At 39.7% G+C, this 26,449-nt stretch overlaps 2 protein-coding genes and 2 long non-coding RNA genes across 5 annotated transcripts; 2 read left to right on the top strand and 2 right to left on the bottom strand.

Annotated features, from left to right (window-relative positions):
- Positions 1–5,127: 5,127 nt before the first annotated feature.
- On the top strand, positions 5,128–18,745 carry LOC307041251 (uncharacterized protein). The gene is given in 5 exon segments (XM_079684560.1): positions 5,128–5,992; positions 7,043–8,280; positions 8,282–8,686; positions 8,909–8,924; positions 16,671–18,745. Coding segments are annotated over 4 exon segments (3,333 nt in total). The 5' UTR covers positions 5,128–5,992; positions 7,043–7,051; the 3' UTR covers positions 18,354–18,745.
- Positions 9,194–11,009, top strand: LOC307040161. Of its 2 annotated transcripts, none has more exons than XR_013808436.1 (2): positions 9,194–10,374; positions 10,411–11,009. It is a non-coding gene; the product is annotated as an uncharacterized lncRNA (long non-coding RNA). The 2 variants fall into 2 exon arrangements; XR_013808437.1 differs by having other exon boundaries at positions 9,194–10,362.
- Positions 11,192–14,240, bottom strand: LOC307040162. Its single transcript, XR_013808438.1, has 3 exons — positions 13,924–14,240; positions 13,158–13,266; positions 11,192–11,220 (listed from the first exon to the last, which is right to left on the bottom strand). It is a non-coding gene; the product is annotated as an uncharacterized lncRNA (long non-coding RNA).
- Positions 18,746–19,776: 1,031 nt separating the features above from the next.
- Positions 19,777–26,389, bottom strand: LOC307040159 (actin nucleation-promoting factor WASL-like). Its single transcript, XM_079682752.1, has 3 exons — positions 26,057–26,389; positions 24,923–25,031; positions 19,777–20,842 (listed from the first exon to the last, which is right to left on the bottom strand). The coding sequence occupies exons 1-3, from the start codon at positions 26,372–26,374 to the stop codon at positions 20,781–20,783; spliced, it is 489 nt and encodes a 162-aa protein (XP_079538878.1). The 5' UTR covers positions 26,375–26,389; the 3' UTR covers positions 19,777–20,780.
- Positions 26,390–26,449: the final 60 nt, after the last annotated feature.

Below are 26,449 nucleotides of genomic sequence, written 5' to 3' on the forward strand. Positions count from 1 at the left end.
TATTAATTTTATCCCATAGCCAGGGTTGCCAACTTTGGGTACCTGGCACGAGTGAGATTTTGATATCATGGGTTTAATTACAATTACAATTACACATATGCGCACTAAATGACTGCTATCGTGTCAGTAGCGGGACCTTAGCATAGATATATATGATATATATACAATATATACAAATACACAATATTGGACACAGACTATAAAGGGCACACAGTTTCATTCACTAATGAAAGTCAAAAGCATGTTTGTTTCCTCTGTTTTATTGTGTGCATAGGCCTGTCGCGATAAGCAATTAATTGACTTATAGTACGATAAAAAAAAATGAACTCCATAACTTTTCTGACAGTTCACAACGCAAATATATCATAGTTCTGGTGAACTATTGTGGGAAAAGTACTCCGGTGTGAACGCGGCTATAGGCTCATCTCAACGCAGAATCTGTTTGGCTAAATGCCAGCCTTGAGCATTCGGCTTTGGTTAGCAAAAAATAAAGTACTGGCAATATTTTCTCTAAAAAGCTTTGCTTAGATTGTCAAACTCTTTCTGCTAAATCAGTTTTTTTATGTTATTTTATGAGAACAGTGGTGGGAGTAGGTTGATGAAAACAAGTGAAAACGGTCAAATTAAGTTTATGTTGGGTGGAGTCTCAAGCAAACACACTTTATTGCAAAGTTTACTTTATTGAAAGGTTAAACATCTCCAGATTAAGTCGTACAGAGTGTTTCTTTTGAATCACTTATTAAAATCATTGCAGTCATTAGAAGTATTTGATTTCACTATTTCCTTAACATTAATAAATGATTTAACATTTTTTCCCCTCTGCTTGCATGAGACGGAAACAGATGACGCAGCCTTTGGTACCTACATTCAGATTGAAGTCTTCGAGGACAAAGACACCGGCCTTCTTATACGCTTCAACAGCAGCTGTGTTGAGAAGGAGGGTGAACACTGTGAGGTATACATCCGGTTCATCTTTATTGTACCACAGATTCAAAGGGTTACCTTCTGCCTTTTGGTTAACTTTCACTGATTGGTAGTTCTTCTGCTGAAGGTCCAGATTCTTCTCATCATCGTTGGAGTGTTGCAGATCATTCATAGCACGCTGGGGGTCGGTGGTCTGCCGGTACCAGGAGAACCAATAGGAATCCCCTCTACCCTTAGTGAAATCCTCATCTATGCGGATGTAGCCTTCCTTAAACAACTCTTGGTCAGATTAAAAGTTTTCAGTGACATTGAGGTCGCAGATGTACGTTTGCTCTTCTCTCTGCACCCAGGCGTAGATCCAGTTCCCTTTAGCACTGCGGTTCAGATCACAGCCCAGTTTCTCCCAGCTGCTCTCGTACTTCTGAACTTCACCTTCTGGATCTGTAGTGTTGGAGAACCACCCAATTGAGTGGTTGGAAGGTTCACCTCTGCTCCGCGCCGTCCGTTGATGAGCAGTCTGCCACAAGAAAAAGGACTCCAACACCCAAAAGCAATAAGCTGAGTTTAATGGTAAAAAACAACAATACAAAATACAGAGTACTCTGGGCTCAATTCCACTACCGTGCGATATAATATCGGGATGGTCAGTCAGAAGGAGCCCCGAGCAGGTCATCTTATTGGGAGATACAAAAACGATGGCCGATCAGCGAATCAGCGCGAGCCAGCTGGGGCGACCCGGAAAGTAGAGTCTCTTAAGTTTGAGGTAAAGCAGACACATTTGGTGTCCGGTACTTGCATATGGCAGCCTGCACACACACACACATTTTGCATAGACTTCCTTCTCTCCGGCCCCCTCCCCCATCAGTTTAATACACACACAGTTTCACATACTTTTGGCATCTTGAAGATATGTTTAAGATATAGTCGTTTATAGTTGACTAATACAAGTAATACATGTAAGTTACTTTAGATCACACACACACACACACACACACACACACACACACACACACACACACACACACACACACACACACACACACACACACACACACACACACACACACACACACACACACACACACACACACACACATGTGCCTGTGTCCTTATAGGGATGTTTCACTATATCGTTGCACATAACAGGTATCGTTGATCAATGATTATTTCGTTGTACAACAATCAATAATAACGAGGAAAACATTACCTCTGCTCTCGAGCAGTCCCACAGCGATGTTTTGAAGTATTAGAACTTTACAAAAAATAGGACTCTTTGACAGAACGCACACACATTTCCCTATTTATGTTTAAACGTCCTCGTCTCATGACATCTTTAGGATTAGTTAACTAACAAAGGTTAACTGTTCTTATACCCTAAGGCCTTCTCTGAACTTCCTCCAACCTCGAAGTCAGCTCACTTAGAATGAATACATCTATTGATAACTCAGAAGGACTATTGTCTCTCTAACTGTGTGTGACCCAATCGTCTCATGGCCTCTTTTAGGAGTCTTGCAGGATATGAATTATCCAATTAACAAACTATATATATGTCTGCACATGAGCGCACATACATTTCCAACACACCAACATCCTTATCGTTTCTTAGCTAATGCATGCTGGATATGAACCACTAACTAACAAGATTTTAACTGTATTATATCTGAGGAAGACCTCTCTTGGAGTTCCTCTGACCTTTACCAATTTACTTAACATGGGTACATCTGCTGTTAATTGCAAAGACCATTGATAATTAGCAAAGAGACTCATGGGCCTCTTCTAATATCTGGAAACTGTAATTCAATTATAGTTATATTGAGAAGGTCCAAGACTTGACATAACATTTCCTCCTTTTATTAATTTAAGTTTCCAGATCATACAAAAAACTCTTACAGATAAACTACTGGGTTCCGCCCTTGCAAGCCCAAAATGACTTTCTGAAAAATACTTATCAACGGGTAATCATTTTACTCAAGGCAGAAATCACAGGTTGTACTGTACCTTACCTACTCACAAATAGCCAAAAACCACCTTTTGATTATAACACAAAAGTGGAAGAAAAGATAATTTCCGCTAATCTACTTCTACTTAAAATGGGACATCATTTTAGGAATATATATAAAAAAACTTCTCTATTATTAAGAGGAAAAATTGACTCGTCCATTCAAGTTTAACACACATCCTATATATCAGGTGACATTAAAATGAATATACCAGAAATACGCTGTATTCAACTTTCTGCTATAACACGTTACTTTAGTAGTGACGTCAATCTCCACTATGGGATTGTCGAACTCTCTGGACCCCTTGAAGTACCAAAGGTAGATGACATCTCCTCTTGCTCCAGTGTTGAGGTTCGTATCGACCTTTGTGAACCCGAACTTCATCAACTCAGCGGCAGTTTCATCAGCGAAGGAAAACCTGGAAGAAGTGTGATCCAGTATGATCCATATCAACCTGAAAAACTGCGAGGCTGCACTCGCAGTTTAATCGGTCAAATGCGGAATATCGGCCCCGATAATCGGCCAGACCCATACTGTGAACTCGCCGGAGCATCGCGGGGCTACTGCGGAGCGCATAAAGCAGACCCTTCACGCTAACGAAGGATCTCTTCTTCTTCAGGGCAGGGAAGGCTAAGCAGTACGCAGGCTACTGTCTCGCAGCTTCTGCCTCTCTGTTAGACTCCGGTACTGCAAATCACTCGAGACGTTTTTTATTTAAAAAAAATTCTGAAAACATCCGGGGGCTTGAGCCCAAGCCACCCCCTGGCGCCGCCACTGACTACTACTCTTAATGTTTAACATTTTGGGTTACTTAATGTTACTTCGTGTTAAGGCTAATAAAAATGACAAGGCTAAGCCGGCTGTAATGCTAACTAAAGTGCTTGCTACCAGCTAGGTAGCTAACTTGATCCAGCCACTCCTGGTCCTTTCATCAGACGGGAAGCGAAAGAACGAGACCCATTGCTGGTATGATTACAACCTGGTACAAAGCATACAGGCATATTGTTAAAGTTATCTTAGCTATCTCTTATGTGGAGGAAAACATTTATGACATCACTTACGCAACTCTGGGATTTGTAGTGTTTCTAGTTGTGTATTTTTCATAGTCTTATATTTCAACAGTTCTATGACAAACTGACTTTTTTTACCTGGAAATAATTTTTTATGTAATTCGTGGCACAATTCAAACGGGATGGAAAGATACGTTTTCTCTCGCCATTGACTACAATACATAATTTTTCCGAAATAAGGTCCCATGGAGGTCACCGGAAAGGGAGGGACTTCGCCTCTCTATGATAGACTTTTTTCCCACTCATAAAAAAAAGGCGTATTCGTCGTGTGACTGCATGTGCTGAACCGTGACGTCCGAACCGTGACGGTACGGCACGAATACGGATACCGTTACACCCCTTGTATCCATCCATAATCAACCAGAGCAAATTGCATGCATGTGTAAACCTACTTGTCAATAAACCAAATTCTGACTCTGAGCGAGGTTATTACCAAAAGGCTTAAAATGAACTGAATTAAAAAATAATTACACAACATTTATATTACATATTCCTGTACACTTCAATTGTTTGTGTTTTTTGTGTTTAAAGCAGATTATTCAACAGTTATACTAGGGTTTCTTTAGATTAATTAATGTCATTTTTATGATCATTTCTAAAAGTAATGATGGCATATTTTGATTTACGTTTGAGTGGATATACAGGAACAATTGCAATTGATCATGAAAATATTTATAATTTCGGAGCTGCGGTTACTTTGTTAATTTTGTCTTATTTGTTTTGCCTAAAAGCTTCAAGTATTCCAGAGTGCATTTTAAGCAGCTGTTTAATAATATAACACATCTGTAAACTACTCTACTCTTAAACAAGTCTATCCATCTATCTATCTGAGAAAAACCAAGGACAAATGTATAATAAAAGTATGCAAAAAATAGTATACCAATTATATAAAACAAGTTCTACAATGGCACAATTACTGGACATACAATACACACTGTTTTCACACACATGTATGTGCAATAATATGTACGCATGATCAAATACGTAAATATGTTCATTTTAATTCATTTCTGATTGTATACTTATTTTATCGTTTTTAATTGTTATCTTTGATCAATTTTACCTTGTTGCTGTTAAACTACTGAGTTTCACCACAGGGATGAATAAAGGTCCATCTTATCTTAATATGGACCTGCAGAAGTTGGTCAAAACATTTAGAGAATGCATGATGTAAAGGTCTTGTGGTAAAGTACATGCATTTGGGTACCCTAAAATGGATGTACATGATTGAAAGTAAAGATGTGCAGTTTAGTTGTGTTTGAGAAGATGATATGAACCCCAAACCAGACTCTGTAGAAAATAAGAGAGCTGAGGCCGCCCTCTTGTGGAGGAACTAACCCACTGCAGCCTGATGCACGCTTTTCATAAATAACTGTATCATTGAACTTATAGTAAAACAAATTACATGCAAACATCGGTGGAATAAACCAGGCTTGTTTCCTAAATGTTCAAACTCGAGATTTCCAAAGTCATGAATGAAAATAAAAGTGATGATAATACATCATGTATGTGCACAGTGTATGTACATTATCATGTGTTTTCTCAGACACTATTGATATTCAAGTGGTGGAAGGTAATTTAGACCTGCTACTCTCTGATTGAGACACTTAATTTACAGACCTCTATTTATCTGCGTCTAGTCATTTTAAAGAGGTGTTTTATTGTAAAACCTCAAAATCACACTGAGGCCTATTTGTGACAAAAGTTTTCCATCTGAACTTTTTCTCCTTTGTAACAAAAACATGGTAAACATAATGTCAAAAGTCCTCTTGTTACAAAGCTGAGTTAATGTCCTCCCTAGAGAGTGACACACCCTCACTCAGAGCTACACTGAGAGGAGGAGCAACACTGAAACAGGAGAGTTTCAACTTCACAGAAACGAAAGTGAAACTTAGTGAGAGCAGAGCTGCGGTCCAGACAGCGTCTCTGTTTCTCTGAAGAAACAACTGAATCCAGCAGCTTCTTCTCAACAACACAGCAGAACCTCTGCAAACACTGGTGAGTGCACTACAGAGACACAAGGCCTCACTAAACACGAGACGAAGAACCGGAACAGCAGTTAGCCCAGGCCTGCTAACAGCTAACTAGCCTAGCTCAGATTGTTTGGGAGGTCTCTTTTTGTATAGTCTGTAAAGGCACGATATTTAGATTGTACAACTTATTTAACTGTTATACACTTTGGTCAGCAGGCTTTAACTTATAACCCTTTCCTCTCAACTTCTCTCTAGTTACTGCTGTCTGTCTTTGAAAAGATATTTCCTGTGTTTCAACCATAAGTTTCAACATCCGGTGTAAACTCAAACCCTCAGCTCTACTCAGACAGGAAGTTCGTCTCAGGGCAAATGTTTAACAGAGGTCTATTATCACAGTAAATTATAATATTTGTGTTTAATTCAGCGTTATTATAATATTTATTATTGGTATTATTTTCTGTTCACTGGATGAGTAGGGGTTTAATTAGATTACATTCAAGATTTCAACATGACACCAAAAATTACAACTAACACCAATGAATGGATGGTCTATATAAATATAGACTTTATTTATCCAAATTTGGGAAATTATTTGATAACAGAAGCAGCGTTCAGATATTGAAATACAAATACTTGAAAAGTGGAATAAAGAATTAAACAATACAAAATTGAATGAAACATATTATATCAAATTATTTAAACAAAACAATGACAAAAGAGACGCCTCCCACTCACCGACATGCCTCCCTTCGCGAACTGACATAAAAACACACACACATGCACTCACACACGACGCACACGCTTAATATGGTGCTTAAGGGTTACTCAATATGTTTTGATTCTGGGGGGTTTTGTGGATCATCTCATCTACAGAGCTTCGTAAATTGTGCTCCATAAGTCTTATTATAATTATGTATTATACTTTTAAAGGTTATCTCTTTATGTTTGTTTGATTGTTTTTGTTTGCAACTGTCAGCTTTGAAACAATGAGCATTCACAACATATTTTGTAGTTTGACAAATAATCATTAAAAAGACTAACCATGGTTTTGTTTTTCATTTGCTCACGTCCTCAGAGTGTAGACATGTCTGCTGCCAGCTGTCTGCTGACTGAGGATCAGTTTCTGTGCTCCATCTGTCTGGATGTGTTCACTGATCCAGTCAGCACACCATGTGGACACAACTTCTGTAAAGCCTGCATATCTGAACACTGGGGTAGAAATGTCCCGAGTCAGTGTCCCAACTGCAAAGAGGTGTTCAACATAAAGCCTGATCTGCGGGTCAACACTTTCATCTCTGAGATGGCTGCTCAGTTCAGACAGTCAGCTCAACAGAAAGCCAGCAGCAGCAGCTCAGAGCAACACGTTGTCAAACCAGGAGAAGTTCCCTGTGACGCCTGCACTGGAACCAGACTGAAGGCCCTGAAGTCCTGCCTGGTGTGTCTGGAGTCCTACTGTGAGACTCACCTGGAGCCTCACATGACAAGAGCAGGCCTGAAGAAACATCAGCTGATCGACCCTGAGGAGAACCTGGAAAGCAGGATGTGTGTGAAGCACGATAAACTGCTGGAGCTGTTCTGTCAGACCGACCAGGTGTGTGTCTGCATGCTCTGCACTGTTTTAGACCACAAGACACATGATGTAGTTCCTCTGAAAGAAGGATATGAAGGAAAGAAGGCTGAGCTGGGGAAGACAGAGGCTGAAATCCAGCAGATGATCCACAAGAGACGACTGAAGATTCAGGAGATGAACCGCTCAGTGGAGCTCAGTAAGGAAGGAGCAGACAGAGAGATAGCAGATGGTGTTCAGGTCTTCACCGCTCTGAAGGAGTCTGTTGAGAGAAGCCAGGCCGAGCTCATGGACACCATCAAAGAGAAGCAGAGAGAGACAGAGGAACAGGCTGAAGGCTTCATCAAAGAGCTGGAACAGGAAGTCTCTGAGCTGAAGAAGAGAAGCTCTGAGGTGGAGCAGCTCTCACGCTCTGAAGACCAGCTCCACCTCCTCCAAAGCTTCACGTCCCTGAACGCTGCTCCACCCACCAAGAACTGGACAGAAGTCAGGGTCCGTCCACCTTCATATGAGGGGACTGTGAGGAGAGCTGTGACTCAGCTGGAGGAGACGCTCAGGAAACAGATGAAGAAGCTGCTCGAGCTGAAGAGGGTCCAGCAGTCTGAGGTGGAGGTGACTCTTGATCCTGATACAGCATATCCCAGACTCATCCTGTCTGAGTCTGATGATGGAAAACAAGTTAAACACGGTGATGTGAGGAAGAATCTCCCAAACAATCCAGAGAGATTTGATATGTGTGCTTGTGTAAAAGCAGAGTTTCTCTTCAGGAAGATTTTATTATGAGGTTCAGGTTAAAGGGAAGACTCAGTGGACTCTAGGAGTGGTCAGAGAGTCGATCAACAGGAAGGGAATCATCTCAGCGTCTCCTCAGAATGGTTACTGGATGATATGGTTGAGGAATGGAAATGAGTACAAAGCTTTTGCTGTTCCCCGAGTCGATCTCTCTCTGAAGTCTCAGCCTGAGAAGGTGGGGGTGTTTGTGGATTATGAGGAGGGTCTGGTCTCCTTTTATGATGTTGATGCTGCAGCTCTGATCTACTCCTTCACTGGCTGCGGCTTCAAAGAGAAACTCTACCCATACTTTAGTCCTTGTGACAACGATGGTGGTAAAAACTCTGCCCCTCTGATCATCTCTCCTGTCAATCACACTGAGTAGAACAACCCTTTGATGTTTCACACGGGGTTCGCTATAATTACATGTGATAAATGTCTTCTGGGGGGATGCCCCCTCTATACATTGTTATACCAGATTTCTATATTTCTTTTCTGTAAAAAAATGTCTTTGATGTGTCACATTGTTACAAACAACATGAAACCAATCAACTGCGATGATTCAAATGATCTCTTAAAATCTTTGAAATCAACTGCCTTCAGGACTGTCAAATCCGACGTACGACATACAAGCGTTTCTACTTTAATGAATGTCTCAGTTTCAGAGACAACAGTATTTGTCTTATCCTTGTTTATATGAATATTTAGCAAAACACAAACGTTTTTGAATTGTATCTTTTTTTGAAATAAAAATACATTCTGATTCAACTTTATTGTATTTATTCGGGGAAAAAAAGCAGTTCATGTGTTTGACAAAAAACTCTGATTCAAAACCCCATCAGCTATTCTCAGAGAACTCAGATACCCTTTTAAATCTGAGGTGGTAGGTAGTGTATGATAATGTCTCTGTGTATACTGGACAGTCTGCTGAAACAGTTTACAGGAACAAAGGAGCACAATGAAATCCAAGTGTAACTAGTGATGGTACCTAGATTGTCTTTAATGCGTTTTTTCCTTCAAGCTCATTCTGAAATCACAAACTTCATAGAGACCCTATTGTGCTTTTTGGGTTTTGCCTTCCCTGCAGTTTGTTAAGTTTTAGTTGCAAAGGCTAAAATCTCCCACAAACTATTGTTAAGATCTGTACCCAGCAAACGACGGAAAAAAAGACATACTCAAGGACGTCTGGTCTACTAGTGATAAAGAGCAGACCACAGAATGTTCCAAATGGACCAATCAGCATTGAGTATTCAACTAGGCCTGTAGTCATGTTGTGTCAAGTCTCTATGAAGCTTCCCTGCAACTACCTACTGTTCCTGATGGTTTTAATCAGCCTACACACATTGAAAATAATGAATGCTGACTTTAATGGGGGCCAGTTCTGGGTCGATACCTGTATAAAATGTTTCTTTACAGAAACATAAAATGAATGTTGATTTTTGCACCAAACTGGACTTCATCCCCTCTGAAGTAGAACCACTTTAACAAATAACAAGACACACATTTCTCTGTAAATATTAACATTTATTTAAGTATACAATTTAGTATTTTCATTGCCCTCCCCCCTCCCAACCCTTTTCACAGGCTCACTGTCAGTATCTCAGCTTTCAGCCTCGCTGGAGGACGGTAAAAACTCGAACAGTTAAAACGAGCGTCGGCTATTTCTTTTTTCCGTTTACACACAAAGGGATCTCAGGCATCGCCGAACCACAAGCTGCTTGCAAATGCCACATTTGGTTTATTTATTATTTGCTTCTTTTTTTTAAATAAATGATTCTCCATGAGGAGGCATGTACAGTCGCATTGCATAAAATGATAGTTTGTTAACTGGAGGGAAGAGGAAGAATTATATCCATCTTTTTTTTTTCTGCATGACGTGATATTTGAAATAGGGACCAGAGAACTGGAGATGTTTCCTCCTGCAGGAAATAACGGAAAGATGCCACAACAAAAACAACCAACCAGACCATAAGAACAAAACTTCCATCATTTCACAAGTGAGTGTGTGTGTGTGTGTGTGTGTGTGTGTGTGTGTGTGTGTGTGTGTGTGTGTGTGTGTGTGTGTGTGTGTGTGTGTGTGTGTGTGTGTGTGTGTGTGTGTGTAGACATGTTTTTGTATCAAGCCAAAGAAGATGTTTGTAGTCCCATTCGAACAAGGTCACGATATCGCAAAACCTTTTTAAAAAATGTCCATCTTCACTGTAACCTGCTTGAAACTAAATACAAATAAACTCAACAAACACACACTTGAAAAAACTAAACACAAAACTGAGCTATCAGATAAACTGTGTGCAAATAAACGGCTTTAACTTCATTAAAAAAAACACGTGAGGCGACTGAGCCATTTTGGTCAAAAAAGGATTCATGAAAAAAGAACACGACTAAACTAAACTTCGTTAGGAGACGCGACAGAAGAAGCACGGTAAGAAAATAGTGTTATCTAGCATTCTAACACAAAGAGGGTCCTGCCTGTTTGCTCGTCTCCTTTTCAGTTTCTCAGAAGAGGAATGGAAACAAGAGAAACAATATTTCCCAAGGAGCGATGAAGCCTCGGTTCAGACTGTTGTCAGGGAGCAGCGAGGGTTTATAGCGTCGATCATGAAATGTGCTGATGGCGGCGTTTAGTGCTTTCTAAGGAGTCTTTAACGATGGGAATGTGTGACGGATCTAACAGATGAGGTATTGCACAGATTCATTCTTATAATCGTTCAAATAAAAAGAGCAAAAAAGGCAAAAAAATAAATATACAGCCAATTCTTACAACATTTACATTACAGTTTTAGTCTGATGCTGGAAGGGTTTTTTAGAAGATATTTTAGTGTCAGCGGTCGGTGCAGAGGACAGATTTCTTCACTAGTCGTCCCACTCGTCGTCGTCTTCGAAGTCCTCGTCTTCGTCGTCATCCTCGTCTTCGTCTGGGGAAACAAAACGGTGTTAAAGGGCGTGGAAATACAGGGGAGTTAAACACTTTGTAATTCGCTTATTAGCTTTCTTGCTGAGAGTTAGAAGAGACCAGAGGTAGGAGAAGTACTCAGGTCTTGTACTTGAGTAAAAGTAGAAGTACTCAGATATTGTACTTGAGTAAAAGTAGAAGTACTCAGGTCTTGTACTTGAGTAAAAGTAGAAGTACTCAGATCTTGTATTTGAGTAAAAGTAGAAGTACTCAGATCTTGTACTTGAGTAAAAGTAGAAGTACTCAGATCTTGTACTTGAGTAAAAGTAGAAGTACTCAGATCTTGTACTTGAGTAAAAGTGGAAGTATTCAGATATTATATTTGATTTAAAGTAGAAGTACTCAGATCTTGTACTTCAGTAAAAGTAGAAGTACTCAGATATTATACTTGATTTAAAGTAGAAGTACTCAGATCTTGTACCTGAGTTAAAGTAGAAGTACTCAAATCTTGTACTTGAGTAAAAGTAGAAGTACTCAGATCTTGTACTTGAGTAAAAGTAGAAGTACTCAGATCTTGTACTTGAGTAAAAGTAGAAGTACTCAGGTCTTGTACTTGAGTAAAAGTAGAAGTACTCAGGTCTTGTTCTTGAGTAAAAGTAGAAGTACTCAGGTCTTGTTCTTGAGTAAAAGTAGAAGTACTCAGATCTAGTACTTGAGTAAAAGCAGAAGTACTCAGATCTAGTACTTGAGTAAAAGCAGAAGTACTCAGATAATGTATTTGATTTAAAGTAGAAGTACTCAGGTCTTGTACTTGAGTAAAAGTAGAAGTACTCAGATAATGTATTTGATTTAAAGTAGAAGTACTCAGGTCTTGTATTTGAGTAAAAGTAGAAGTACTCAGATCTTGTACTTGATTAAAAGTAGAAGTACTCAGATAATGTATTTGATTTAAAGTAGAAGTACTCAGGTCTTGTACTTGAGTAAAAGTAGAAGTACTCAGATAATGTATTTGATTTAAAGTAGAAGTACTCAGGTCTTGTACTTGAGTAAAAGTAGAAGTACTCAGATAATGTATTTGATTTAAAGTAGAAGTACTCAGGTCTTGTACTTGAGTAAAAGTAGAAGTACTCAGATCTTGTACTTGAGTAAAAGTAGAAGTACTCAGATCTTGTACTTGAGTAAAAGTAGAAGTACTCAGATAATGTATTTGATTTAAAGTAGAAGTACTCAGGTCTTGTACTTGAGTAAAAGTAGAAGTACTCAGATAATGTATTTGATTTAAAGTAGAAGTACTCAGGTCTTGTACTTGAGTAAAAGTAGAAGTACTCAGATAATGTATTTGATTTAAAGTAGAAGTACTCAGGTCTTGTACTTGAGTTAAAGTAGAAGTACTCAGGTCTTGTACTTGAGTAAAAGTAGAAGTACTCAGATCTTGTACTTGAGTAAAAGCAGAAGTACTCAGATCTTGTACTTGAGTAAAAGTAGAAGTACTCAGATCTTGTACTTGATTAAAAGTAGAAGTACTCAGATAATGTATTTGATTTAAAGTAGAAGTACTCAGATCTTGTACTTGAGTTAAAGTAGAAGTACCAGAGTGTAGGAAATACTCTGTACAAGTAAAAGTCCTGTATTCAAAATATAGTTAAAGTACCAAAAGTAAAAGTAGTCATTGTGCTGATTGGTCCATTGTTGTTTACACTTAGAATGTTGTTTCTGTATGGATTTTTCAGGAACGTATAAGTTTGTGTATTTTGGCAAAAGGTATAGAGCCAAATCAGAACCATGGACTTAGTGATGACATGCTAGAGAGGAGGGAATTTAGTTCTAGATCTGAACAAAAGTGAATGTTTTGAGTTCATACATTAAACAAAAAAACAAAAAGTCATATTTTTATTTTCTAAGTATTCTGACATGTAATCCATAGTTCTGACTCTAAAAGCTGACAGCCAAAGCTTTTACCTGAGGAATGGATGGCTTTGCTCCTCTTCTGCATCACCTCCATCAGAGCGCCCACGATGCCGGCGCTGGGAGCCGCTGACAGAGGGCCGGACTCGGGCTGATCGGGAACCTGCAGACACACAAAGAACCAGAGAGGTTTATCACAGGAACAATCTGAGGCTCCTTTGATCACAGGATATCACATCAGAAGCAGAACACTTTACTTATCCTGGGGGAAACTCACGATAAGTCAAATAAAAGTACATCATATAAACGTTTCACTGCCAACAGACTTCGACCTGAGGCCACTAGAAAAGCAGTACAAAAAAGGTGATTAAACATCCGTGCATTTTCAACTGTACACTGAATCATAAACTCCAATATCTCTGAGTCATAAAAGTAACTAGAGAATGCAATTCCTGAAGAAATTGCTAGTGGGAATGCTTTATGCTAAACTGCTATGCTGAAATGTAATGTAAGAAGAAAGTGAAGAATTTAGATTGAAATGATACAGGAACAGTGGGGGCTTGAATGTGTGATGAGAGAAGAAAAGAAAGTAGAAATGCTTGGAAAAGCAGCAGAATATTTGAACTGCAAACTTCTGAACTAACTTGATGGCGAATGATCTATCTCCATGGTAACGGCATTTGATGACACCCCATAATACACTTAGATGCTGTTGAAGAAGTTGTTTAACACAAATCATGTCAGAAAGATGTGTAACATTTTTAAGTTGGAATGAGGTTTCTGAGTGAAAGTAAGAAGAAAGAACTGAGTTCATGAGAACTTTTTAGTTTTTAGTCACTCCCAGCAGCTTCTACTGAAGCCTTCCGAGTGAATCGCCAGAACGCCGACACCTCCTCATCTCCACCGCTCCCATGTTTTCTTTTGTCTTGCCATAAGTTAGTCTCTCTGCGTTTGTGCGCTGGGCTAATGCTAATGCTCATAATGCAATGCGAGGATAATAAAATGGCGGCTTCACAAAACTTTTTGGGAGTTTTACGGGGCGTGGTTTGCAATCGGCCCAGCCAATCAGACACAGGAACCTTTTTCTCAACCAGGGAGATGCTACCACTATTAGTTATGTAGGTAAGAAAGGATTTTGGAAACACATTGCTTTGTCGTTATATATTAATGAGGGAGGTTAGTCTTACGTTCTTGAGCTTCATCCCCTGTCGGATCTGGTCCAGCAGGGCGTCCCTCCCCACTCCCGTTGCCGGCGCTCGGTTGTTCTGCTCCACCTTCTTCAGCTGCGTTCCTTCCATCCAAAAGCGCCGTCTTCTCTCCGGGGGATTTAGGGGAGTCTCCTCCTCCTCCTCCTCCTCCTCCTCCCGAAACACCTCTGTCCAACTCTGGAGGGGGAGGAGGGCCTGGAGGTGGAGGAGGAGGTGGAGGAGGAGGAGGTTGTGATGGAGTAAAACCGCCATTTCCACCTCCAACTGGAGACTGCTGGGACATTGGGGGAGGGGTAAGGGGCGGGGCTTGTGGGGAGGAAGAGGAGTGAGAGGAAGGTCGGGGAGGAGGTGGTTGATGTTGTTGTGTTTGTTGTTGTTGATGGTGGTGATGGGGAGGAGGAGGGGGTTGATGATGACCTCCTCTATTGGGTGGAGGAGGAGGAGGCGGAGCTCCAAGAGTTCCCGGTCTGGTGGGAGGCGGAGGGGGAGGAGCTGAGGCCGGGGCTCTGGACGGAGGGGCACCCCAAATGGATGTCCATGATTGAAAGTAAAGATGTGCAGTTTAGTTGTGTTTGAGAAGATGATATGAACCCAAAACCAGACTGTAGAAAATGAGAGAGCTGAGGCCGCCCTCTTGTGGAGGAACTAACCCACTGCAGCCTGATGCACGCTTTTCATAAATAACTGTATCATTGAACTTATAGTAAAACAAATTACATGCAAACATCGGTGGAATAAACCAGGCTTGTTTTCTAAATGTTCAAACTCGAGATTTACAAAGTCATGAATGAAAATAAAAGTGATGATAATACATCATGTATGTGCACAGTGTATGTACATTATCATGTGTTTTCTCAGACACTATTGATATTCAAGTGGTGGAAGGTAATTTAGACCTGCTACTCTCTGATTGAGACACTTAATTTACAGACCTCTATTTATCTGCGTTTAGTTATTTTAAAGAGGTGTTTTCTTGTAAAACCTCAAAATCACACTGAGGCCTATTTGTGACAAACGTTTTCCATCTTAACTTTTTCTCCTTTGTAACAAAAACATGGTAAACATAATGTCAAAAGTCCTCTTGTTACAAAGCTGAGTTAATGTCCTCCCTAGAGAGTGACACACCCTCACTCAGAGCTACACTGAGAGGAGTTGCAACACTGAAACAGGAGAGCTTCAACTTCACAGAAACGAAAGTGAAACTTAGTGAGAGCAGAGCTGCAGTCCAGACCGCGTCTCTGTTTCTCTGAAGAAACAACTGAATCCAGCAGCTTCTTCTCAACAACACAGCAGAACCTCAGCAAACACTGGTGAGTGCACTACAGAGACACTACGCCTCACTAAACACGAGACGAAGAACCGGAACAGCAGTTAGCCCAGGCCTGCTAACAGCTAACTAGCCTAGCTCAGATTGTTTGGGAGGTCTCTTTTTGTATAGTCTGTAAAGGCACGATATTTAGATTGTACAACCTATTTAACTGTTATACACTTTGGTCAGCAGGCTTTAACTTATAACCCTTTCCTCTCAACTTCTCTCTAGTTACTGCTGTCTGTCTTTGAAAAGATATTTCCTGTGTTTCAACCATAAGTTTCAACATCCGGTGTAAACTCAAACCCTCAGCTCTACTCAGACAGGAAGTTCGTCTCAGGGCAAATGTTTAACAGAGGTCTATTATCACAGTAAATTATAATATTTGTGTTTAATTCAGCGTTATTATAATATTTATTATTGGTATTATTTTCTGTTTACTGGATGAGTAGGGGTTTAATTAGATTACATTCAAGATTTCAACATGACACCAAAAATTACTGCTAACACCAATTAATGGATGGTCTATATAAATATAGACTTTATTTATCCAAATTTGGGAAATTATTTCGTTACAGAAGCAGCGTTCAGATATTGAAATACAAATACTTGAAAAGTGTAATAAAGAATTAACAATACAAAATTGAATGAAACATATTATATCAATTTATTTAAACAAAACAATGACAAAAGAGACGCCTCCCACTCACCGACATGCCTCCCTTCGCGAACTGACATAAAAACACACACACATGCACTCACACACGACGCACACGCTTAATATGGTGCTTAAGGGTTACTCAATATGTTTTGATTCTGGGGGGTTTTGTGGATCATCTCATCTACAGAGCTTCGTCAATTGTGCTCCATAAGTCTTATTATAATTATGTATTATACTTTTAAAGGTTATCTCTTTATGTTTGTTTGATTGTTTTTGTTTGCAACTGTCAGCTTTGAAACAATGAGCATTCACAACATATTTTGTAGTTTGACAAATAATCATTAAAAAGACTAACCATGGTTTTGTTTTTCACTTGCTCACGTCCTCAGAGTGTAGACATGTCTGCTGCCAGCTGTCTGCTGACTGAGGATCAGTTTCTGTGCTCCATCTGTCTGGATGTGTTCACTGATCCAGTCGCCATACCATGTGGACACAACTTCTGTAAAGCCTGCATCTCTCAACACTGGGATAGAAATGTCCCGAGTCAGTGTCCCAACTGCAAAGAGGTGTTCAACATAAAGCCTGATCTGCGGGTCAACACTTTCATCTCTGAGATGGCTGCTCAGTTCAGACAGTCAGCTCAACAGAAAGCCAGCAGCAGCAGCTCAGAGCGACACGTTGTCAAACCAGGAGAAGTTCCCTGTGACGTCTGCACTGGAACCAGACTGAAGGCCCTGAAGTCCTGCCTGGTGTGTCTGGAGTCCTACTGTGAGACTCACCTTGAGCCTCACATGACAAGAGCAGGCCTGAAGAAACATCAGCTGATCGACCCTGTGGAGAACCTGGAAAGCAGGATGTGTGTGAAGCACGATAAACTGCTGGAGCTGTTCTGTCAGACCGACCAGGTGTGTGTCTGCCTGCACTGCACCTATTCAGACCACAAGACACATGATGTTGTTCCTCTGAAAGAAGAATATGAAGGAAAGAAGGCTGAGCTGGGGAAGACAGAGGCTGAAATCCAGCAGATGATCCAGAAGAGACGACTGAAGATTCAGGAGATGAACCGCTCAGTGGAGCTCAGTAAGGAAGGAGCAGACAGAGAGATAGCAGATGGTGTTCAGGTCTTCACCGCTCTGAAGGAGTCTGTTGAGAGAAGCCAGGCCGAGCTCATGGACACCATCAAAGAGAAGCAGAGAGAGACAGAGGAACAGGCTGAAGGCTTCATCAAAGAGCTGGAACAGGAAGTCTCTGAGCTGAAGAAGAGAAGCTCTGAGGTGGAGCAGCTCTCACGCTCTGAAGACCAGCTCCACCTCCTCCAAAGCTTCACGTCCCTGAACGCTGCTCCACCCACCAAGAACTGGACAGAAGTCAGGGTCCGTCCACCTTCATATGAGGGGACTGTGAGGAGAGCTGTGACTCAGCTGGAGGAGACGCTCAGGAAACAGATGAAGAAGCTGCTTGAGGTGGAGCTGAAGAGGGTCCAGCAGTCTGAGGTGGAGCTGAAGAGGGTCCAGCAGTCTGAGGTGGAGGTGACTCTTGATCCTGATACAGCATATCCCTATCTCATCCTGTCTGATGATGGAAAACAAGTTACACTTGGTGATGTGAGGAAGAATCTCCCAAACAATCCAGAGAGATTTGATTCTTGTACTTGTGTTTTAGCAAAGCAGAGTTTCTCTTCAGGAAGATTTTATTGCGAGGTTCAGGTTAAAGGGAAGACTGACTGGGATCTAGGAGTGGTCAGAGAGTCGATCAACAGGAAGGGAAAGATCTCAGCGACTCCTCAGGATGGTTACTGGATGATAGTGTTGAGGAATGGAAATGAGTACAAAGCTTTTGCTGGTCCTCCAGTCCGTCTCTCTCTGAAGTCTCAGCCTGAGAAGGTGGGGGTGTTTGTGGATTATGAGGAGGGTCTGGTCTCCTTTTATGATGTTGATGCTGCAGCTCTGATCTACTCCTTCACTGGCTGCTGCTTCAAAGAGAAACTCTACCCATTCTTTAGTCCTGGTAACAACGATGGTGGTGAAAACTCTGCCGCTCTGATCATCTCTCCTGTCAATCAAACTGAGTAGAACAACCCTTTGATGTTTCACACGGGGTTCGCTATAATTACATGTGATAAATGTCTTCTGGGGGGATGCCCCCTCTATACATTGTTATACCAGATTTCTATTTGAAAAATATTATTTTCTTTTCTGTAAAAAAATGTCTTTGTGTCACATTGTTACAAACATCATGAAACCAATCAACTGCGATGATTCAAATGATCTCTTAAAATCTTTGAAATCAACTGCCTTCAGGACTGTCAAATCCGACGTACGACACACAAGCGTTTCTACTTTAATGAATGTCTCTGTTTCAGAGACAACAGTATTTGTCTCATCCTTGTTTATATGAATATTTAGCAAAACACAAACGTTTTTGAATTGTATCTTTTTTGAAATAAAAATACATTCTGATTCAACTTTATTGTATTTATTCGGGGAAAAAAAGCAGTTCATGTGTTTATGACAAAAAACTCTGATTCAAAACCCCATCAGCTATTCTCAGAGAACTCAGATACCCTTTTAAATCTGAGGTGGTAGGTAGTGTATGATAATGTCTCTGTGTATACTGGACAGTCTGCTGAAACAGTTTACAGGAACAAAGGAGCACAATGAAATCCAAGTGTAACTAGTGATGGTACCTAGATTGTCTTTAATGCGTTTTTTCCTTCAAGCTCATTCTGAAATCACAAACTTCATAGAGACCCTATTGTGCTTTTTGGGTTTTGCCTTCCCTGCAGTTTGTTAAGTTTTAGTTGCAAAGGCTAAAATCTCCCTCAAACTATTGTTAAGATCTGTACCCAGCAAACGACGGCAAAAAAGACATACTCAAGGACGTCTGGTCTACTAGTGATAAAGAGCAGACCACAGAATGTTCCAAATGGACCAATCAGCATTGAGTATTCAACTAGGCCTGTAGTCATGTTGTGTCAAGTCTCTATGAAGCTTCCCTGCAACTACCTACTGTTCCTAATGGTTTTAATCAGCCTACACACATTGAAAATAATTAATGCTGACTTTAATGGGGGCCAGTTCTGGGTCGATACCTGTATAAAATGTTTCTTTACAGAAACATAAAATGAATGTTGATTTTTGCACCAAACTGGACTTCATCCCCTCTGAAGTAGAACCACTTTAACAAATAACAAGACACACATTTCTCTGTAAATATTAACATTTATTTAAGTATACAATTTAGTATTTTCATTGCCCTCCCCCCTCCCAACCCTTTTCACAGGCTCACTGTCAGTATCTCAGCTTTCAGCCTCGCTGCAGGACGGTAAAAACTCGAACAGTTAAAACGAGCGTCGGCTATTTCTTTTTTCCGTTTACACACAAAGGGATCTCAGGCATCGCCGAACCACAAGCTGCTTGCAAATGCCACATTTGGTTTATTTATTATTTGCTTCTTTTTTTTAAATAAATGATTCTCCATGAGGAGGCATGTACAGTCGCATTGCATAAAATGATAGTTTGTTAACTGGAGGGAAGAGGAAGAATTATATCCATCTTTTTTTTTTCTGCATGACGTGATATTTGAAATAGGGACCAGAGAACTGGAGATGTTTCCTCCTGCAGGAAATAACGGAAAGATGCCACAACAAAAACAACCAACCAGACCATAAGAACAAAACTTCCATCATTTCACAAGTGAGTGTGTGTGTGTGTGTGTGTGTGTGTGTGTGTGTGTGTGTGTGTGTGTGTAGACATGTTTTTGTATCAAGCCAAAGAAGATGTTTGTAGTCCCATTCGAACAAGGTCACGATATCGCAAAACCTTTTTAAAAAATGTCCATCTTCACTGTAACCTGCTTGAAACTAAATACAAATAAACTCAACAAACACACACTTGAAAAAACTAAACACAAAACTGAGCTATCATATAAACTGTGTGCAAATAAACGGCTTTAACTTCATAAAAAAAAACACGTGAGGCGACTGAGCCATTTTGGTCAAAAAAGGATTCATGAAAAAAGAACACGACTAAACTAAACTTCGTTAGGAGACGCGACAGAAGAAGCACGGTAAGAAAATAGTGTTATCTAGCATTCTAACACAAAGAGGGTCCTGCCTGTTTGCTCGTCTCCTTTTCAGTTTCTCAGAAGAGGAATGGAAACAAGAGAAACAATATTTCCCAAGGAGCGATGAAGCCTCGGTTCAGACTGTTGTCAGGGAGCAGCGAGGGTTTATAGCGTCGATCATGAAATGTGCTGATGGCGGCGTTTAGTGCTTTCTAAGGAGTCTTTAACGATGGGAATGTGTGACGGATCTAACAGATGAGGTATTGCACAGATTCATTCTTATAATCGTTCAAATAAAAAGAGCAAAAAAGGCAAAAAAATAAATATACAGCCAATTCTTACAACATTTACATTACAGTTTTAGTCTGATGCTGGAAGGGTTTTTTAGAAGATATTTTAGTGTCAGCGGTCGGTGCAGAGGACAGATTTCTTCACTAGTCGTCCCACTCTTCGTCGTCTTCGAAGTCCTCGTCTTCGTCGTCATCCTCGTCTTCGTCTGGGGAAACAAAACGGTGTTAAAGGGCGTGGAAATACAGGGGAATTAAACACTTTGTAATTCGCTTATTAGCTTTCTTGCTGAGAGTTAGAAGAGACCAGAGGTGGGAGAAGTACTCAGGTCTTGTTCTTGAGTAAAAGTAGAAGTACTCAGATCTTGTACTTGAGTTAAAGTAGAAGTACTCAGATCTGGTACTTGAGTAAAAGTAGAAGTACTCAGATCTTGTACTTGAGTTAAAGTAGAAGTACTCAGATCTGGTACTTGAGTAAAAGTAGAAGTACTCAGATCTTGTACTTGAGTAAAAGTAGAAGTACTCAGATCTTGTACTTAAGTAAAAGTAGAAGTACTCAGATCTGGTACTTGAGTTAAAGTAGAAGTACTCAGATCTTTTACTTGAGATAAAGTAGAAGTACTCAGATCTTGTACTTAAGTAAAAGTAGAAGTACTCAGATCTGGTACTTGAGTTAAAGTAGAAGTACTCAGATCTTGTACTTGAGTAAAAGTAGAAGTACTCAGGTCTTGTACTTGAGTAAAAGTAGAAGTACTCAGATCTTGTACTTGAGTTAAAGTAGAAGTACTCAGATCTTGTACTTAAGTAAAAGTAGAAGTACTCAGATCTGGTACTTGAGTAAAAGTAGAAGTACTCAGATCTTGTATTTGATTTAAAGTAGAAGTACTCAGATCTTGTACTTGAGTAAAAGCAGAAGTACTCAGATATTGTACTTGAGTAAAAGTAGAAGTACTCAGATCTTGTACTTGAGTAAAAGCAGAAGTACTCAGATATTGTACTTGAGTAAAAGTAGAAGTACTCAGGTCTAGTACTTGAGTAAAAGCAGAAGTACTCAGATATTGTACTTGAGTAAAAGTAAAAGTACTCAGGTCTTGTACTTGAGTAAAAGTAGAAGTACTCAGGTCTTGTACTTGAGTTAAAGTAGAAGTACTCAGATCTTATACTTGAGTAAAAGTAGAAGTACTCAGATCTTGTACTTGAGTAAAAGTAGAAGTAATCAGATCTTGTACTTGAGTTAAAGTAGAAGTACTCAGATCTTGTACTTGAGTTAAAGTAGAAGTACTCAGATCTTGTACTTGAGTAAAAGTACTCCGATCTTGTACTTGAGTAAAAGTACTCCGATCTTGTACTTGAGTTAAAGTAGAAGTACTCAGATCTTGTACTTGAGTAAAAGTACTCAGATCTTGTACTTGAGTAAAAGTAGAAGTACTCAGATCTTGTACCTGAGTAAAAGTAGAAGTACTCAGGTATTGTACTTGAGTAAAAGTAGAAGTACTCAGATCTTGTAACTGAGTTAAAGTAGAAGTACTCAGATCTTGTACTTGAGTAAAAGTAGAAGTACTCAGATCTTGTACTTGAGTTAAAGTAGAAGTACTCAGATCTTGTACTTGAGTAAAAGTACTCAGATCTTGTACTTGAGTAAAAGTAGAAGTACTCAGATCTTGTACTTGATTTAAAGTAGAAGTACTCAGATCTTGTACTTGAGTAAAAGTAGAAGTACTCAGATCTTGTACTTGAGTTAAAGTAGAAGTACTCAGATCTGGTACTTGAGTAAAAGTAGAAGTACTCAGATCTGGTACTTGAGTAAAAGTAGAAGTACTCAGATCTTGTACTTGAGTAAAAGTAGAAGTACTCAGATCTTGTACTTAAGTAAAAGTAGAAGTACTCAGATCTGGTACTTGAGTTAAAGTAGAAGTACTCAGATCTTTTACTTGAGATAAAGTAGAAGTACTCAGATCTTGTACTTAAGTAAAAGTAGAAGTACTCAGATCTGGTACTTGAGTTAAAGTAGAAGTACTCAGATCTTGTACTTGAGTAAAAGTAGAAGTACTCAGGTCTTGTACTTGAGTAAAAGTAGAAGTACTCAGATCTTGTACTTGAGTTAAAGTAGAAGTACTCAGATCTTGTACTTAAGTAAAAGTAGAAGTACTCAGATCTGGTACTTGAGTAAAAGTAGAAGTACTCAGATCTTGTATTTGATTTAAAGTAGAAGTACTAAGGTCTAGTACTTGAGTAAAAGTAGAAGTACTCAGATCTTGTACTTGAGTAAAAGCAGAAGTACTCAGATATTGTACTTGAGTAAAAGTAGAAGTACTCAGGTCTAGTACTTGAGTAAAAGCAGAAGTACTCAGATATTGTACTTGAGTAAAAGTAAAAGTACTCAGGTCTTGTACTTGAGTAAAAGTAGAAGTACTCAGGTCTTGTACTTGAGTTAAAGTAGAAGTACTCAGATCTTATACTTGAGTAAAAGTAGAAGTACTCAGATCTTGTACTTGAGTAAAAGTAGAAGTAATCAGATCTTGTACTTGAGTTAAAGTAGAAGTACTCAGATCTTGTACTTGAGTTAAAGTAGAAGTACTCAGATCTTGTACTTGAGTAAAAGTACTCCGATCTTGTACTTGAGTAAAAGTACTCCGATCTTGTACTTGAGTTAAAGTAGAAGTACTCAGATCTTGTACTTGAGTAAAAGTACTCAGATCTTGTACTTGAGTAAAAGTAGAAGTACTCAGATCTTGTACCTGAGTAAAAGTAGAAGTACTCAGGTATTGTACTTGAGTAAAAGTAGAAGTACTCAGATCTTGTACCTGAGTAAAAGTAGAAGTACTCAGGTATTGTACTTGAGTTAAAGTAGAAGTACTCAGATCTTGTACTTGAGTAAAAGTAGAAGTACTCAGATCTTGTACTTGAGTTAAAGTAGAAGTACTCAGATCTTGTACTTGAGTAAAAGTACTCAGATCTTGTACTTGAGTAAAAGTAGAAGTACTCAGATCTTGTACTTGATTTAAAGTAGAAGTACTCAGATCTTGTACTTGAGTAAAAGTAGAAGTACTCAGATCTTGTACTTGAGTTAAAGTAGAAGTACTCAGATCTAGTACTTGAGTAAAAGCAGAAGTACTCAGATATTGTACTTGAGTAAAAGTAAAAGTACTCAGGTCTTGTACTTGAGTAAAAGTAGAAGTACTCAGATCTTGTACTTGAGTAAAAGTAGAAGTACTCAGATCTTGTACTTGAGTTAAAGTAGAAGTACTCAGATCTTGTACTTGAGTAAAAGTAGAAGTACTCAGATCTTGTACTTGAGTGAAAGTAGAAGTACTCAGATATTGTACTTGAGTGAAAGTAGAAGTACTCAGGTCTTGTACTTGAGTAAAAGTAGAAGTACTCAGGTCTTGTACTTGAGTGAAAGTAGAAGTACTCAGATATTGTACTTGAGTGAAAGTAGAAGTACTCAGATATTGTACTTGAGTGAAAGTAGAAGTACTCAGATCTTGTACCTGAGTTAAAGTAAAAGTACTCAGATCTTGTACTTGAGTTAAAGTAGAAGTACTCAGATCTTGTACTTGAGTTAAAGTAGAAGTACTCAGATCTTGTACTTGAGTAAAAGTAGAAGTACTCAGATCTTGTACTTGAGTGAAAGTAGAAGTACTCAGATATTGTACTTGAGTGAAAGTAGAAGTACTCAGGTCTTGTACTTGAGTAAAAGTAGAAGTACTCAGGTCTTGTACTTGAGTGAAAGTAGAAGTACTCAGATATTGTACTTGAGTGAAAGTAGAAGTACTCAGATATTGTACTTGAGTGAAAGTAGAAGTACTCAGATCTTGTACCTGAGTTAAAGTAAAAGTACTCAGATCTTGTACTTGAGTTAAAGTAGAAGTACTCAGATCTTGTACTTGAGTTAAAGTAGAAGTACCAGAGTGTAGGAAATACTCTGTACAAATAAAAGTCCTTCATTCAAAATATAGTTAAAGTACCAAAAGTGAAAGTAGTCATTGTGCTGATTGGTCCATTGTTGTTTACACTTAGAATGTTGTTTCTGTATGGATTTTTCAGGAACTTATAAGTTCCTGAATTATCAGGTGGTGTTTTTTGGCAAAAGGTATAGAGCCAAATCAGAACCATGGACTTAGTGATGACATGCTAGAGAGGAGGGAATTTAGTTCTAGATCTGAACAAAAGTGAATGTTTTGAGTTCATACATAAACAAAACAAAAAAATTCATATTTTTATTTTCTCAGAATTCTGACATGTAATCCATAGTTCTGACTCTAAAAGCTGACAGCCAAAGCTTTTACCTGAGGAATGGATGGCTTTGCTCCTCTTCTGCATCACCTCCATCAGAGCGCCCACGATGCCGGCGCTGGGAGCCGCTGACAGAGGGCCGGACTCGGGCTGATCGGGAACCTGCAGACACACAAAGAACCAGAGAGGTTTATCACAGGAACAATCTGAGGCTCCTTTGATCACAGGATATCACATCAGAAGCAGAACACTTTACTTATCCTGGGGGAAACTCACGATAAGTCAAATAAAAGTACATCATATAAACGTTTCACTGCCAACAGACTTCGACCTGAGGCCACTAGAAAAGCAGTACAAAAAAGGTGATTAAACATCCGTGCATTTTCAACTGTACACTGAATCATAAACTCCAATATTTCTGAGTCATAAAAGTAACTAGAGAATGCAATTCCTGAAGAAATTGCTAGTGGGAATGCTTTATGCTGAAACTGCTATGCTGAAATGTAATGTAAGAAGAAAGTGAAGAATTTAGATTGAAATGATACATGAACACTGGGGGCTTGAATGTGTGATGAGAGAAGAAAAGAAAGTACAAATGCTTGGAAAAGCAGCAGAATATTTGAACTGCAAACTTCTGAACTAACTTGATGGCGAATGATCTTTCGCCATGGCAACGGCATTTGATGACACCCCATAATACACTTAGATGCTGTTGAAGAAGTTGTTTAACACGAATCATGTCAGAAAGATGTGTAACATTTTTAAGTTGGAATGAGGTTTCTGAGTGAAAGTAAGAAGAAAGAACTTAGTTCATGAGAACTTTTTAGTTTTTAGTCACTCCCAGCAGCTTCTACTGAAGCCTTCCGAGTGAATCGCCATAACGCCGACACCTCCTCATCTCCACCGCTCCCATGTTTTCTTTTGTCTTGCCATAAGTTAGTCTCTCTGCGTTTGTGCGCTATGCTAATGCTAATGCTAATAATGCAATGCGAGGATAATAAAATGGCGGCTTCACAAAACGTTTTGGGAGTTTTACGGGGCGTGGTTTGCAATCGGCCCAGCCAATCAGACACAGGAACCTTTTTCTCAACCAGGGAGATGCTACCACTATTAGTTATGTAGGTAAGAAAGGATTTTGGAAACACATTGCTTTGTCGTTATATATTAATGAGGGAGGTTAGTCTTACGTTCTTGAGCTTCATCCCCTGTCGGATCTGGTCCAGCAGGGCGTCCCTCCCCACTCCCGTTGCCGGCGCTCGGTTGTTCTGCTCCACCTTCTTCAGCTGCGTTGCTCCCCGGATCTGATCCAAAAGCGCCGTCTTCTCTCCGGGGGATTTAGGGGAGTCTCCTCCTCCTCCTCCTCCTCCTCCTCCCGAAACACCTCCGTCCAACTCTGGAGGGGGAGGAGGGCCTGGAGGTGGAGGAGGAGGTGGAGGAGGAGGAGGAGGTTGTGATGGAGAAAAACCGCCATTTCCACCTCCAACTGGTGCACAATTACTGGACATACAATACACACTGTTTTCACACACATGTATGTGCAATAATATGTACGCATGATCAAATATGTAAATATGTTCATT

The sequence above is a fragment of the Notothenia rossii genome, assembly GCF_949606895.1.
Source record: "Notothenia rossii genome assembly, chromosome: 5".
In the NCBI taxonomy this organism is placed as follows: Eukaryota; Metazoa; Chordata; class Actinopteri; order Perciformes; family Nototheniidae; genus Notothenia; species Notothenia rossii.